This window comes from Colletotrichum tamarilloi (genome assembly GCF_030869305.1).
Source record: "Colletotrichum tamarilloi strain Tom-12 chromosome Unknown Scaffold_15.1, whole genome shotgun sequence".
In the NCBI taxonomy this organism is placed as follows: Eukaryota; Fungi; Ascomycota; class Sordariomycetes; order Glomerellales; family Glomerellaceae; genus Colletotrichum; species Colletotrichum tamarilloi.
This window is the reverse complement of record NW_026849398.1, coordinates 159,021-174,373: the sequence shown is the minus strand read 5'-3', so window position 1 is coordinate 174,373 and position 15,353 is coordinate 159,021. Positions and strand designations below refer to the sequence as shown.

At 56.6% G+C, this 15,353-nt stretch overlaps 4 protein-coding genes across 4 annotated transcripts; 3 read left to right on the top strand and 1 right to left on the bottom strand.

Moving 5' to 3' along the window:
- Positions 1-3,537: 3,537 nt before the first annotated feature.
- Positions 3,538-3,798, top strand: CTAM01_05751 (uncharacterized protein; the record flags this gene model as incomplete). The annotated part of the gene is made up of 1 exon (XM_060521781.1): positions 3,538-3,798. One exon carries the CDS (start codon positions 3,538-3,540, stop codon positions 3,796-3,798), a length of 261 nt encoding a protein of 86 aa, XP_060383450.1.
- An 866-nt stretch (positions 3,799-4,664) lies between these two features.
- CTAM01_05750 (uncharacterized protein) lies at positions 4,665-4,964 on the bottom strand (the record flags this gene model as incomplete). Its single annotated transcript, XM_060521780.1, has 1 exon — positions 4,665-4,964. The coding sequence occupies one exon, from the start codon at positions 4,962-4,964 to the stop codon at positions 4,665-4,667; it is 300 nt and encodes a 99-aa protein (XP_060383449.1).
- A 2,686-nt stretch (positions 4,965-7,650) lies between these two features.
- Positions 7,651-10,760, top strand: CTAM01_05749 (fungal specific transcription factor; the record flags this gene model as incomplete). Its single annotated transcript, XM_060521779.1, has 5 exons — positions 7,651-7,972; positions 8,027-8,774; positions 8,821-9,450; positions 9,502-9,886; positions 9,936-10,760. 5 exons carry the CDS (start codon positions 7,651-7,653, stop codon positions 10,758-10,760), a joined length of 2,910 nt encoding a protein of 969 aa, XP_060383448.1.
- A 2,411-nt stretch (positions 10,761-13,171) lies between these two features.
- CTAM01_05748 (metallopeptidase family M24) lies at positions 13,172-15,254 on the top strand (the record flags this gene model as incomplete). Its single annotated transcript, XM_060521778.1, has 5 exons — positions 13,172-13,224; positions 13,341-13,516; positions 13,610-13,736; positions 13,801-14,931; positions 15,044-15,254. 5 exons carry the CDS (start codon positions 13,172-13,174, stop codon positions 15,252-15,254), a joined length of 1,698 nt encoding a protein of 565 aa, XP_060383447.1.
- Positions 15,255-15,353: the final 99 nt, after the last annotated feature.

The following is a 15,353-nucleotide window of genomic DNA, read 5'->3' as shown; positions in this document are numbered from 1 at the left end:
TGTGTTCTCTATTCCTTTGCGAATGAAGAGAAGCAAGTGATTGTGACAGGGCCAAGAAGCAGATTGCAGATAGCTGTGAGGTCTGCTTTCGAGTCCACCGAGACTAGAAACCTTTAGCCTCTCACTCTAACCAAGCATCTCGTTATCTAGACAGTCCACATGGGGAAAGCTAAGGGGAGTCGGTCTCTCATCTTCATATGTATGCCGTATCCGTACCAATTTGCTCATAGAAGCGGCACCCGCACCCTGCGCTCCGTTCGCCCCCTGGGCCCGCTGGTGCACTGATTCGTTTGATGACCGAGCTTGAAAAGGGTTGATTGATGGAGAGCATATGCTGATGTGCCAGCAGCGCAGCATTGGGATTGGACCAGCTTGTTCGGGATTCCTACATCAGCAAGGGCCAGGGACAGGCCGCCAGCATCGTGGCCGGGACTCGGAGCAGAACCCAAATCGAAACCGCTCAGCAGCCTGCAGACGGGCTGCAAGCAAGGCATACGCCGCATACCACAGGAGGACAGCTACCACATCACACCTGAGCCGCGAGCTAAGGTGGGAGGTGTGCTCGGTAAGGCCAACGCCGGTACGTACCCACAGTGCCAGATACAGGGGTCGGTAGTTGGCCGAGGGTCTGTTCCTAGAGGGGACGGGAAACTTGGGACGTTGAGGTGTGTTGTGCTTGCGGCGGGCTTGCTGTAGGCGATGCGCTGCAGGCTGTGGTTCTACACGATCCGTGGCTCCTTGGCCAGCCCATCTTACGTGGGCAGGTTCTGTAGTCGCTGGTGCTCGAAATCGATGCCGTTGACCTCGAGTCATCCAAGCTTGGTTTCCGCTCAAGAGATGGGCTTGATCTTGACTGGCCTGCGTTGACGGGCCTCAAATTGCAAATGATCCCTGCATGGCAGTCTCAGATTCAGCTCGAGTTTCCAGTGTATGATTGTATAGGCGACAGCCCTGATTTGACAAAAATGTCTGGCGTGCAAAGGCTATGCCGTCGGGGCAATTCTGGACTCTCTGTTTCTACCGTATAACTGAGAGGGAATAAAAGATGGGGTGCAATGGCCAGGTTCGGGCCCAAGGTTCAAGCTGGGATTAGTAGGGCCGGAGCAAGGTCAGGGTCCTGGAGGAATAGGATTGAGTGTGGGATCGCGTCCTTGAGCGCTCGGCCCTGGGCCTGTCAGGTTATGGATTATGAGCTCGACGGATACCATGGCGGGACGATTGCGAAGAATAGCGAGCAGAAGAAAGAGAGAGAGAAAAGGTTAGGTTGAAAGTGTCAGAGCAAAAGTGCCATGTGAGTCGAGAGTCATGAGGGTATCCATAACGAGGCCCAGCGACATTGGACGATTTGGTGGACGTTGGATTGCCCGCGTCTGTGCCAGGAACGCCTGCTCGAGACACTCCATGACTGTGCAGCTTGCAAGCCGCAAGCCGGTCGCCTGGCTCCCAAGAAGTGGGCGCTGTTGCTATTATCGTGTCACTCTTTGGTGGGCCGAGTTGTAACTTGTGAGCACCGAGAAGATGTAGATAGGTATTCGCAGCGTTGCGGTCGGGTCGGGTGGCCCCTGCGCAGGTACTCTGATGTGTGTACCTATCCGTACAAAGTCTCGATAGCTTTTAGCCTGGACTGACTGAGATGACGATTCCGATACATCAGACACGAGACAGGTAAAGGATATGAGCTGGTGACAATGAAGCAGACGGGTCGGACCCCAAAGATGAGTGGCTTTCTCTGGCACATTGGTGCTAGCCATACATTGGGACGAGGACGGGGCGGCTGCCCATGGTCTGTGTCTACCTAAGTCTGTGTCTGTGTCTGTTGGCACTTAGTAGGTAAGTTTCCCACCATTCTATTCGCAAGGTATTCGTACCTTATTACCATATGGGATGAGATGAGGTGAGGTAAGGTGAGGTGAAGTGCAGGTGAAGATACGTACCTTGGCGACTTTTGGCGACACCCGACTGGGAAAGTGTAGGTGAGGTGGTTTGCACCGGCTGCCACCTTCTTCCCCATCTTGTCTCGTCCTGGGAAGTGGCCGGGGATGTGTTGTTGACTGAGGCGAGGTAAGGTAGGAAGGTGTTGTGTGTGGGTGTGCCTTCCCTCTTGTTCCTCGCTCGCACTGTGACTTGTCTGTACAGTGCGCCCCATATTAATCTCGACTTCTTGTCTCCTAGTGGCCAGCACATGCATTGAATGGTCTTTCCTCTCTCTCTCTTTCTTGCACGAAATCTTGCGGAAATAACGAGGACGGGCGAACCGCAAGAGGGCGCGCGCGCGAGGGGAAAGAAACCTAAGGTAACGTGGCCCGTTTCCTTGATTTTTGTCAGGCCAATGCCAATCCGTTCACTCCTGGGGGCGTGTGTTTGTAAGTTCTATTGGATTGCAAAAGAGAGAGCGAGAGAGGAAAAAAAAGGGGGGGACCCAACCAGGTGGCTGCGGTGTCTGCTTATGGTGAGTCGGCGACCGACCGAGGGCGTCCTGGGCCAGTTTTGCAAGCAAAAAAACCGCGAGAAAAACGCTGGCAATTGGCAATATCTAGATCTGTTTGATATCCATAAGAGGCTCTCTGATATTCGATGCATGTTGTCAAGACAAGCGCCAGCGCGAAGGGGCGGGGTGGAAGTCTTGGCAAACGAAGGAAATCGAACGTGCCAAGACTTTTGAGACCCAGGAAGCTCTTGCCTGCTGTCCCGATTCCCTGATGTGCCGCCCCTTCCATGCGCCGTCTGTACCGTCTGTACTCCGTACCTACTGCCCCCCGCTCTTGGGCTGACGCGTTTTGGTGGGAGTGGGAGTGGGCGACCTTTTTTTTTTTTTTTTCTTTTTTCTTTTTTTTTTTTTGAGTCTTCGAGCTGGGCACACTGAGCACCTTCCACCGCCGCACCTCACCCGCGGACCACCTCCCTTCCAGCCCGGTCAGCCCAGCGGTGTCGAGGTGTGGAACCGTGAGGTGGTTCCTCTCTCTCCTCCACACCACTCACCATTCACCACCCACCCCCAGTCCAAGCACACCCCAGGGACTCTGCTGGTCTCCCACCATGGACCAAAGTCCACGCCAATCTGAGAGCACCTAACCCGCCAAAAGAGAAAATTTGTCGTCAAAATACACCACAGACACGTCCCCAATGACGGATGCCAAGACTTCAGAACCTCATCGTTCCCTCAGCCCTGGGCCCTGTTCCTCTGTAGGGCGGTCCATTTCGACGACGTCCCGTCCGCCATGTGACGGCAATCCACAAACGAAGCCCTTTTCGAATATTCCATGCGTTTTCCATCCCACCGGTCTGCAGTCACTTCGGCCTTATGGGGAGAGGGGGGGGGGCCTCAAGCTGGAATGAATCTCGCGATGCCACCAAGTACAAGGCGTGCAAAGTACGGAGCTCCCGCAAGAAAAGCCAAGAGTCTCCGGGGGCGCCAGGGAGAGCAAGGGGAGGGGGGAGGGGAATCAACCCCCAAAAATCGCTGGCGATAAACCCTCGGTGTTCCAAGAGGGGCGTGAGCCATGTGCCCACACAAACACAAACCAGACCAGTTGCTTCATGACACTCGTCCAAAGAGCCGTCGGTCAAGACCGTTTACTCGCCTTCGCCGCCATCGTTGTTGTTGTCGTCGTCGTCTCCTCTTGGCCCTTGGCAAGCCCCTCCAACGCTCAAGAGTCCCAGCAACGTGCTCGCTTTCTTTCTGCCGCCCCCTGCTTCGCTTGCACATTACACGCCTCGACGGCGGTGGCCTACGTTGTGTCGTACACACACACACACACACACACACACACACACACACACATCGCGGAATCGCTCTGATGTCTCCACCACCGCGATGCAGACACAAACGAGGCATTGGACCCTCGATCCCGACCTCGGGAAGATTGCGGCGTGCTGTTCGGGTTACGAGTGGGGACCGAGGGAGGGGCACTAGTCGCAGATGAAAAGGCAATCGCAGATTGATACTGTCGTCGAACCATCAGAGGACATGACTGGACCACTTGCCCAAAATGACTGAGCTCCGTAACCATACCTACCGCCGCCATTCTCATGCGATGGTATGGGATGGACTAAAGGCTGAAAGGCTCGCGGGTGACGGGGCGGCGGGCTCGTTAGCAGATCCACGGACGGTTTGAGCCAGCAGGCTTTGCCCCGACATGTTGGAAACCGAACCTGCGTGCCAGCGCCTGCTTGGAAGCGTCCTCCGCCAACTCGCGGGACCGACTGTTTCGATGAGCCTTAGCACTGACAAACTCCCAGGTGTAGGGGTTGGCGGTTGTTGACAACTCGGGCTCTCAAGCTTCTTTTTTCCCTTCCCTTTGCGCGCTGGATTGATCATTGGACTGGACTAGATGCAGCTATGTCCGCAGTGCATAAGGGGGGTCCTCCCCGTCGAAGCTCAAACTGGGGTCTCCTGGGAAGCGCCTCCGAACCAATAGCATCCCGCGTGTTCCGTCAACTGAGAACCCGGGCCTGGCGTGTGAGTTCAATAAGTCAGCGTTGACTGAGATGAGAGCCTGACTTTAATTTCACCCCCGTTCCAGCTACTGACCCTCGTGGGAGGGGGGGGGGGGGGAAGAAGACAGGCAATTGAAGTGGTCTACCGAGTATTGACTGGCAAGGCAAGACAAAGCGCCCTTGTCTATTGAAACCTCCACGTCTTCAAGCAGCTACGAAGACTTGGCCTACGCTGTGGTCACAACGGGCACGAACGGGCACGACGGCCACGTACCGGCGGCAGGTGGTGGACCGTCAGACTTGGAGGCTGGAAGCGATGGATCTACCGGACGAGGCCGGGCGGGATGATTCATTCCGTGGCGGTCTGCAATTGCGGTACGGGACCGAATGGCACGGAAATCCAAGCCAACGGTTGGTCTTGGGCAAGATTTTGAAGACAACGAAAATACACAAAGGGTAAAAAGGCATACGTACCCCCGGTTCCACCCTGCATCCAAACGCATGCACGAACGCCGCTGGCGCCGCATAGGTTTTTTTTTTTTTTTTTTACCTTCTCTCTCTGCGAAGTATTCCATCCCCCCTCTTCAACATACCAAGACTCCAACACCAACTACGCAAAGCATGCATGGCCTTGCGAGTTGCAACTGACTGACATATAGATTCTATGCAGTAGCACCATCGGTTCGACCAAGTGGAAACTGGCCCATTCTCACGTCCCTCTCATCGGTTCCAGACGCATCTCCATTTGAGCAAAAAAACTGGGCTGCATTCCTTTCCCGAAGGAACTCCGCCCTGTTCCCTTTTCAATTCCTTTTTTGAGCAAATCAACCGGGGCCGGGTAGGGACTCGACTCGCTCGCTCGCCCCGTACACGCAGTACTATCACTCTGTTCCTATCTACCGCACATATTCTGATTACTCGCCGACTGGAGACAGTTGCGCGAGCTCGGTGCTCACATAGTGGTCTTCGCGCGCGGTATCCGTACAGACCATAGAATATCCTCAGAGATATGTCGCCATCATCAATGACATGCTTTGCCCACCGCAACCCTCTATTCACAACACAATCAGAAGCCCAGCACCTAGTCCCGTTCGGAGTCTCTTGCAAAAGAACCCTTCCCATTCTGATTACAGATGGCACGCACCGGATACCACATACTAGTGGCCCGGCGTCTTTTAACTCAAGATTGCCTAGCCCGAGTTGCTTAAGATAGAAGCCCCAGCGAACTCGGATCTCGTCATTGGGCTGTCCACTAGAACGGGCGCTTTTAACACGGGAACAAGCCTGGCCCTTGGAACGCGGCGCTCAAGTCACCACCAATCCCGACAGAAGCGAGAGCCGAGAATCGAGACTGGGAGTTAGTTACTGCCCAGTTGTTCAGACCATTGATTTTCACTGCCTCGACTGCCCATTGAATGAGCAAGTGCTACCTATCAGGACAGGATGCCCTCCTGAAGAGGCCAAAGTCAAAATGTCGCTGTCGCTGTCGCATGCAGGCAAGGCAGCCGCCAATCTCACAACCCTGAGCTCTTCTTCGTCCGTTTTTGTTTCGTCTTGGCTTTCCGCACATTTGCTGCAGCATCCTCGTTCCTCCCACTCCTCCCAGCGGAAAGGTACATGCGGACGAAGAGCAACCACAGCACCTCTTACACGCTCTGTCGTCCAAGGTATCCGTAGTCAACTACTCATATCCTAATTGCGTACTAAGGTGGGTAGATAGGCAATGGATTCCATTCAGTAGAAGGTACCTTCCGCGGAGTTGCTCTACCCATTACAGCAACTCTCACTGCCTGTCACAGATGGTAGACCCAAGAATGACTGCCGTCCATCTTCTGCCATCATACTGTACCTTCCATGATCCATCTCCCCTGCCAATACGCCCCCCCCCCTCCCGGTCCCCCGTCGGCGGGCCCTTTCTTGGTGCAGTTCTCAGTCTCTCCAAGTCTTGTCCCTCTGATGCTTCCGCCCACCCCCCAAGGCTACCAAGCCATCCCAAGCCATGCTGTTGCGAACTTTGTGTTGTTGCTACTGCTGCAGTTGTGCTGCTCTCTCTCTCTCTCTCTCTCTCTCTCTCTCTTGTTGTTCTGCTCGCCTTACCTTAATCCATCTTGGCTTATTGGCCTGCCTACTTGGTTTGCCTTATGATCGCCCCTGTTCATCGTCCATGTACGGAGTACTTCCCACGGATAGTGTACATGCCTCTCTCTCTTGAGTCTTCCTTTCCCCCTCCTCTTCCCCCTCGGCCTCCACCACCACCACCTCATCCTCGTACCGATTCCTATCGCCTTTTCGTCTTAGCTTCCCCATCCCCCTTTGCGACGGTTTCGTATTGTCTCCGTTCCCTCTCTTGTTGACCCTATCCGCGACTTCACTTGGGTGACCTAGAGACACCCCCTCCTCTACCATGAAGAAGAAGAAGCACCATCAACCATCCACCACCCATCCAGCACCATCGTCACAACCAGGGGCCTACCCGCCTGCCCGCCAGATCGTGGTCCACGTCCTGCGTCCTGCCCCGTGTGTGGAATACGTATCTTTCGACCGCGCTACTGGGACTTGGGACTGCGGGACTACCTTACACCGTGCGGGACCATATTCTCCATACCCTCGAGTCGTGTACTCTGCTGTCTCAACCAACCCCGGCCGAGACGCTACCTACCCGCTACGTAATCCATCCTATTCCTCGCGCTCAGCTTTCCGCGCGACTTACACACCTGCCCTGGCCTCTCACACACCTTCTTCCTCTTTCTGTCTGCGGCCCTGCACCGCTGCTGCACCGCTGCTTCGTACCGCACCCTGCTCGGCCTTAAACAAGGGCCCTTCCACCCCCCCAGCTGCGGCCTGCCCAGACGAGCCCAGCAAAGAGGCAAAAGATCCCCCGGCTCCTCTCTGGTCTTCCCGTTTTTGTTTAAACTTATCTTCCTTCCATCCCCCGCGAAGTCTTGGCACACGTTTCGTTCTTCTCATGTTCAAGACTTGATCAGTCCGAAAGCCGTTCCTAGCGATTGGGTTGGCTTATCGGACCACGACCCTTGTACTATCAAATATGCAAAGAGCTCGTCCTCCATAACTGCACTTACACCGAGAACCGGGTGCTCACCACCACCACAACCACAACCAACACCAACATCTACCTTACAGCAACTATTGTCAGCTTCCTGAAGCTTACCCCAGGACAGCTCCAACGGGCGACCTGTTTTGTCGACTGCCAAAATGAGCCCTCCATCTCAGCCTGCCAAGGCCGCAACCAACAACAACAGCAACAACTCACCTCCAGACTCCCACGCTTCTGGCAACATGTCAGACAACGAGTCCGCAGCCCCTTCTGCCAATGGCTGGCCAGTCAAGGAGCCGCCTTCTCCAAGTGGAAGTGCCCATTCTGGCTCAGACATGGACGAAAAGCCCGGCGAAGCTGGATCCAACGCCCCTGTGCAGAAGCGTCGCCGTGTCACCAGAGCGTGCGACGAGTGCAGGCGCAAGAAAATCAAGTGCGATGGCAAGCAGCCTTGCACCCATTGCTCAGTCTATAGCTACGGTGAGCCTCCTTCCTCGATGCTGTTGTCTCGGTGCAAAAGACTAATTTCCGCAGAATGTACTTATGACAAGCCCTCCAATCGGCGGAGGAACCCTGCGCCCCAGTACATTGAGGCGTTGGAGAGCCGCCTGCAGCGCGCAGAGACTCTTTTGCGCAAGTTTATTCCAGACGTCGACTTGGCTGATCCGACGCTGGATCCGGCCGTCCAGCAAGAGTTCCGCAACAGAGAGCACAGCAGGATCCAGAGTGCCAAGCTCAGGCACGACCCCTTTGTAGCTCCCGAGAAGGAGGATCCCCAGCTTCTGTCCATGATCGAGTCCATTGGCCAGCTGGACCTCGACGACAAGGGCGGCTGGGACTTTCACGGCGTCTCGTCCGGTGCCGTCTTCTTGCGACGCATGAAGGAGCACTTTCGAGGCATGATGGGCCCCGTCACAAAGGTGCCCTTCCTCCCACGGCCAGACAGACCCGCGGGCCTCATCAACCTGGACTCGCCAGCATCCGCAGCCAGCTCCCCGTTCGACTCGACAATGTCCACCGCTCCGGAGCTCCCCCCGAAAGACGTGGCCAAGAGCCTCTGCTACCTGTCGCTCAACTGCGCGACGTGTCTGATCCGCATCGTCCACGTACCGACCTTTTACCAAATGTTTGACCGAATCTACGAGAAGCCATACGACGACTACACCAAGGAAGAACACAAGTTCCTGGGCCTCCTTTACGCCGTCATGGCCCTGGGCTGCATGTACAGAAACCTAGACGAGAATGCGCCCCCCGTGGCCTACAAGGAGTCCGTCGACGAAGGGTATGAACCCCGGAAGCCTGTCCCGGACCGTACTAACATGCCGCAGAATGAAGTATTACGATACCGCGAGGCGCATCTTGCAGGACATTACAGAGTGCCGAGACCTGACCTCGCTGCAAGCCCTGCTCTTTATGATTCTTTTCCTGCAAGCCACCTCGAACCTGAGCGGCTGCTACGCGTTTGTTGGAATCGCCCTTCGTTCGGCCCTGCGCATAGGTCTGCACAGGTACTTGAAGCACGAGAAGATTTCCATCATTGAGCAGGAGGTGCGGAAGCGAGTATTCTGGGTTATCCGGCAAATGGATATCTACGTCTCGGCCATGCTCGGGTTCCCGCTGATGCTCAACGCCGACGACATTGACCAGCCGTACCCCAGCGAGATTGACGATGAGTACATAACAAACGACGGCATCCTGACGCCACCGCCGGGCACCTTCTCCTTTTTTGAGGCTTTCAACGCCCACACCCGCCTGATGGAGATCTTGGCCAAGATCCTCAAGTTTGTCTACCCCTTGAAGGGGCTCGGCCAGAGTGTAATGAAGGGCGACAAGCCGGGAGCGACGTACCTCATCAGCTACGCCAACATTAAGAGGATCGAGGCCGAGTTGCAAGAGTGGTACGAAGTCCTGCCTGCGCAGTGGAGGCCGAGACCAGACGGCCCCGTGGAGGTTATTCGGTGCGTTTCTTGACACCACATTACAGTTGATCCAGGCTAACATATGTCTAGGGTGCGCCATTTGCTGCGGTTTGCCTACGCACACGTCCAACTGGTCCTCTACCGCCCGTTTCTGCACTACGTCTCCCCTCGCCTCAGTATGGGCAAGAACATTGACGAGCTCTCGTACGCCTGCGCCGCAGCCTGCATCAGCGTGTCGCGCAACATTGTGCACATTGGCATTGAGATCCGCAAGCAAAACGTGCTGGCCGGTCCGTACTGGTTTATGCTGTTTACCGAATTCTTTGCCATCCTCTCCCTCGTCTTTTACTCGATTGAGAACCCAGAAAAGATTGGATCGGCAGAGGTATTGGAAGATGCCATTGCAGGCAGAGACATGGTCTCGAAGCTGCAATCCAAGAGCCAGGCGGCCGACAGGGTCACAGAGGCCCTCAACGTAAGTCTCTCTCCAAGGTCCTAGCTGGCGAGTATACTAACTGGGGTAGGTTTTGTTTGAACAACTGCCGGAGAGACTCCAAGAGGCCAAGACCCGGCCAATCCCTACTAAGAAGCGTTCGGCACCTGGGCCAAAGGCCAGCTCGATGCCGGTTCACGGGCACCCGGCCCTGCAGCCGGGCATGGGTCAGCGCCGCTCCGAGGAATTGAGCCGACCATCGAGCGTGGTGATGGCGCACGGAAGGATGGCGCAGGTACCGCTTCGTGCGTCTTTTGACGGCGTGCCCATCTCCGAGGCAGGATACCAGGACCCGTCCCTGGCGAGCAACATCCAGGACCTCCTCGGGATGGACATGTCGTCACGGGCGACGCCGGATTCGGTGAGCACGTCGGCCAGCTCAACGCAGCGCCCGCCACAAGGATTCCCGCCGCCGCACAACATGAACCATATCAGCAAACTCGACTCGCTCATGTTCCCGTCAGAGGATCCGTTTGCCTACCCCAACCAACCGATGATGGAACTGGGATACCAGAAGCCCGGGACGAACAACGTCAGCGGCCCGCAGGAGACGTTCATGATGCCCGGCGCATTCGACGACATTGATACCCAGCTCCTCGGCCAATCTCCCGCGTACTATCTGCAAGGACAGAGCCAGCAGCAGCAACATTCACACCACCAGTCTAGCTACGACCTATCGAGCATATACCAGCAGCACTCGGGCTACTCTGGCATGCCGGACGCGGCTCGGATCGAACAGGCACGACGAGCGCACATGCAGCAGCGGCCCGCGGAGCTCGAGAGAATGCTCGCAGAGACTGGCTACCAAAGCAACTGGGCAGGCATGCTCGGTAGGAACGGATATCAGGGCCTATAGGCAACCATTTCGCTTCTAGTGATACCCAGCATTTATTTGGAGCCCTGCTAGTTCAGGGTGCGATCTATTTTGGGCGGGGACTTTTTACACAGAGAGAGAGGAATTTTGAACCAGAGGGGAAAGGAGACACACGGCCGTATCGATCTAGGCGTTCCGGTCATACTTGATATGGATTTGATCAAGTTTGCATGGCATCATCACCAAGGGATGTCTGGATTGGTGAAGAGGCTCACACGAGCCTGGATTTTGGGATTCAGGGTGGTCAAAGAGACGGCCCCCGAGGCATACACGCAGGAGAGCGTGTAGGCACACTCACACAGCAGTTGTATGTAGTTGTCATTACAGCTAGCATACGTTACAATGGGACATGGAATTACCAAGACGGGGTTGCAGATGTGGTGACAATGTGTGGGGTACGGGATAAACGAGTGACAAAAGTGCGACACACGCCCCCAAGCCCAGGGACGGAACAACCAACCCACTTGCGACACAAACGGCCCCCGAGGGGGGCGAGGGTAAGGGTGCAGCCGTGAAGCCGCCATTGAATGGAGTGCAGGGCATTGCAGGCGCATCTGCATTTGCATCGCAGCAGGCTTGCAGGCCGAATAGTATCCGTATCCCGTAAGGCGTGGCGCGATGGACGGCGGTGCGGAGGCGTCGCGGCGTAAGCTCTCCCCAATATGCCAAGCTACCTTATGGACCTAAGGCTAGGTAGGTCCCTAGGTATTATTCCTGGACGTGAAAGGGTGACGATTGTTTTTTCTGCACAAATGTGAAGGTAGGTACCCCTCCTCCACCTTGTTCCGGTTGGCGGACGGGGCTGATGCGAGAGACAGTTCCTCCCTACCTAACCCCCGGTTACTACCTTGGAACGGGCTCAATGTCCAAGGTCCCAATTGGTTGGATGAGGTGTGCTGGTGTACGAAAGGGCTCTGGAATTGATTGATGGAAAGGTATGGTGCTGGATATTTCGTGGTATTCTACCCGGTGAGGTATGTTCGTGTTGGTTGTGAGAGAGAGCGATGACGGTGAGGTGAGGTGGGCGTGTACAGTATGATCCCGACTGGCACGGTACCTTGGACTGAGGTAGGGATCGTGAAGGGGACCGTTTGGTGGGTATCCATACGGAGTACATTTCACCGTTGGGGTCGACCAGGGGCCCGCTCGGGAGACCGATGCTAATGGGGGCCGTCAGCAGGCACGAACCAAGCCGAATGAGGACTTGTCTGCGAGGTAACTGGATCGCGGCTGTGTTTTTTTGGTAATTCCTTTCATGATGCCTCTATCCATAGGTAGACCGTAGATGGATGTCATTCCATTAGGAACCAAAAAAAACACCAGCGTCCGTCTCCACGGACCACATTGGAGGCCGACGGGACGCTAGTATAGTAGCGAAGCAAACAGGGCTTAGGATCGTGAGGTGAGGTGGCCCAAAGACGGGATATCTCCGCTAAATCCTTATCAGAGTCTCACTGCGGGGCGCAGGAACCGCTGGGTCTTTGCCTCTCACCTACCCTTCCAAGATACGCCGTTTCGGCACCGACAGAGGGCTTCTAGCCGTACACGGTACGAGAATGGTCGGGCGTCCCTGAAGGTAGACTTTCTCCATTCCTTGGACAGTGCGGTAGCCTGTAGGTATGCTCGCGCAGCGAAGGGGAAACGCGGGACTAGTACGGAGTAAGGTAGTAGCAGGCTAGCTCGTGCCCGCCCTATCATGGGATAACCGTTTGTCAGGTCTCCCCTCTCTCTTTACCCGATAGATCCAGTTACTTGTTGTTGCCCTGCGGTGACCCGTAAGCTCTCATGGCATCCTTCGGAGGCACCGAAGCAAGCGGAGCCTCCTTGCGCTAGACAGACGAAAGCCCGGCCACCGGACGTTGAAACCTCTGTCTCTCTCTCACCTCTTGTCCGCCTTTGCAGAAGCACACCCCCGTTTCCAACCGAACAAACATTTGCATTTCGCGCATTGGGGAACCAACCACTCAAGTTGTCAAGGTACCCGTGAACCGCTGGCCCATCTCTTTGGATTGAAAAGAAGCCTTGGCCTACGTGCCTTGTCACTAACAAGTGTAGAAGAACCCGCCACGCCACGCAAGCGCCACCCCCATTTCGAGCCACAGTTCTCCAATTGGCGTGTCTCGTAATCCGTGCGTTTCTTAGCCGCAGACGACATACCATCAAACTACTGTCTGTACCTTACACTTTACCTTGCGTGCAGAAGGTACACACGGGTTTGCTTGTTCAAGATCCCCAAATCGACAAGAGAAACAACAAGACCATACTGCGAGGCAACGTCAGACCGCTCCCCCCCCCCCCCCTCCTTGCCCCTCTCCCTCGATTATTGACAAGTCCGGACAACAATACCTATCGCCCACACACACACTCACACACCCCTCAACGTGACCCGAACCATGGAGAGCGCCATTGATCACGATGTAGTTGTGGTGGATGAGTTTGATGCTCTGTAGGTGGAGTCGCATTGCGCGTCAGCGTCCTTGTTTCCTCTTCCTTGGGCCCCGTATTCTATCTTGGTCTCCCAATGTTCGCTTTTGGCTGACCCGTGTTTCGCCGCCAATAAAGGTCCATTGAGGTCAAGACGTCGGCTGAGCCGGTTGAGTCGGTTGTGTCGGTTGCGCCTATCCCGACCAAGTTTCCCGGTACGCTTCCCGCGCCCTGCTACCATTCACGCACTGTTCTGTCAGGTCACGGTGACAAGCGTCGCTGGGACCTTGACAAGACCTGGATGGCGTCGCCTCGTAAAGAGTCTAGTCGTCTACTGTACCCGTTCTGCGACTGTCGTGGGCGTGGTGTCCGTCTTGTCCATGGGGGATGCTGATCTTGTGTAAAAGCTAAACTCCACGCCCGCAAGGTCGCCGCGGAGCTCAACGCCAGCGATGGCCTCGTTTTCCTGCCCGGTGAGCCAAGCCGCAGCTATGAGGACTCGGACATGGGTCCGACCTTTCGCCAGCGGCGATAGTATGTCTCCCCCCATGGCAGACTGCCCCCTGAACATCTGCTCCAGGTACTGACAAGCGAATAGCTTCTACTACCTGAGCGGCGCCAACTTTGCCGACTGCGCCGTGACCTACGAGCTGGCGTCGGACCGCTTGATTCTCTGGATCCCCTATGTCGAGCCGCGCCAGGTCCTCTGGTTCGGCTCGACGCCGGGTATTTCGGAATGCCTCAAGCAGCTCGACGTCGACGACGTGCGCTACACGACGCAGCTCAATAAGTTTCTGTACCGCCATCTGACGCCCGGTTCGACGCTCTACGTCCTCCACGCCGACCAGGTGCCGCCGCTGCTGCACGGCGACCTGCTCCAGACGGCCGCCGAGGTGCGCGTCGACACCACCTCGCTGCAGCCGGCTGCGGACCAGGCCCGCGTCGTCAAGACGGAGTACGAGGTCGCCATGATCCGCAAAGCCGCGGCCGTGTCGGCGGCGGCCCACCGCAAAGTCGCCGAGAGGCTGCTGAAGCTGGGCAACGAGAGCGAGATTGAGGCCATTTTCCAGGCGTGGTGCACCACCGAGGGCGCCCGGGAGCAGTCGTACGCCATCATTGCCGGCAGCGGCAAGAACGCGAGCACGCTGCACTACGACGCCAACGACGAGCCGCTCGAGGGCCGCGAGGTTGTCGTGTTCGACGCCGGCTGCGAGTGGCACTGCTACGCGAGCGACATCACCCGCACGCTGCCCATTTCCGGGCGCTTCTCGACCGAGAGCCGGGCCGTGTACGACGTCGTGGCGAGGATGCAGGACGAGTGCATCGCGCGCATCCGTCCCGGGACGCTGTTTTTCGACCTGCACGTCCACGCGAGCCGGGTCGCGCAGGAAGGCCTGCTGAAGCTGGGCGTCCTCCGAGGGGACCCGGCCGAGGTGTGGGATGCGGGCACCGTCGCGGCCTTCTTCCCGCACGGGCTGGGACACCACGTCGGGCTGGAGGTGCACGACGTCTCTGGGCGCGAGAGGCTGCTGCTGCTGAACAAGGGAACGGGCGGGCGGGTCGGCAAGAGGGAGGTCATCACGCCCGAGATGATGAGTGCCATGGCGCAGGCAGGCATCGGTGCCGGTGTTGGCGGTGCTGCTGCTGCTGCTGCTGCTTCGGTGCCGCCGCCGTATCGGGGACGGCAGTACCTGCGCAAGAACATGATCGTGACGGTGGAGCCCGGAATGTGAGTGTCTTCCCCCCTCTGGATCGAGAATAACTCAGCCTACCCAGACTTGTAGATGAGGTGTGGTCTGAGAACGTCGGGAACGTTTGCTAATTAGTCAAACGAAACACAGCTACTTTTGCAGAGAGTACATTGAGGGCTACTTCCTCAGCAACCCGCGCCACGCCCGCTTCATCAACAAGGCGGTGCTGGAGCGGTACTACCGCGTCGGCGGCGTGCGTATCGAGGACGACATTCTGGTCACGGACGACGGGTACGAGAACCTGTCTACGGGGGCGCCCAAGGGGGAGGAGCTGTTGCGTGTTATCAACGGCAAGGCGTGAGATGCCTTTTGGGGAGTGAGAGGTGATGATGATGACGATGATGAAGAAGGGTTGATTTTTTTTGATTGGTTTTGCTGGGAGCGTTGAAGTAGGTTTTTT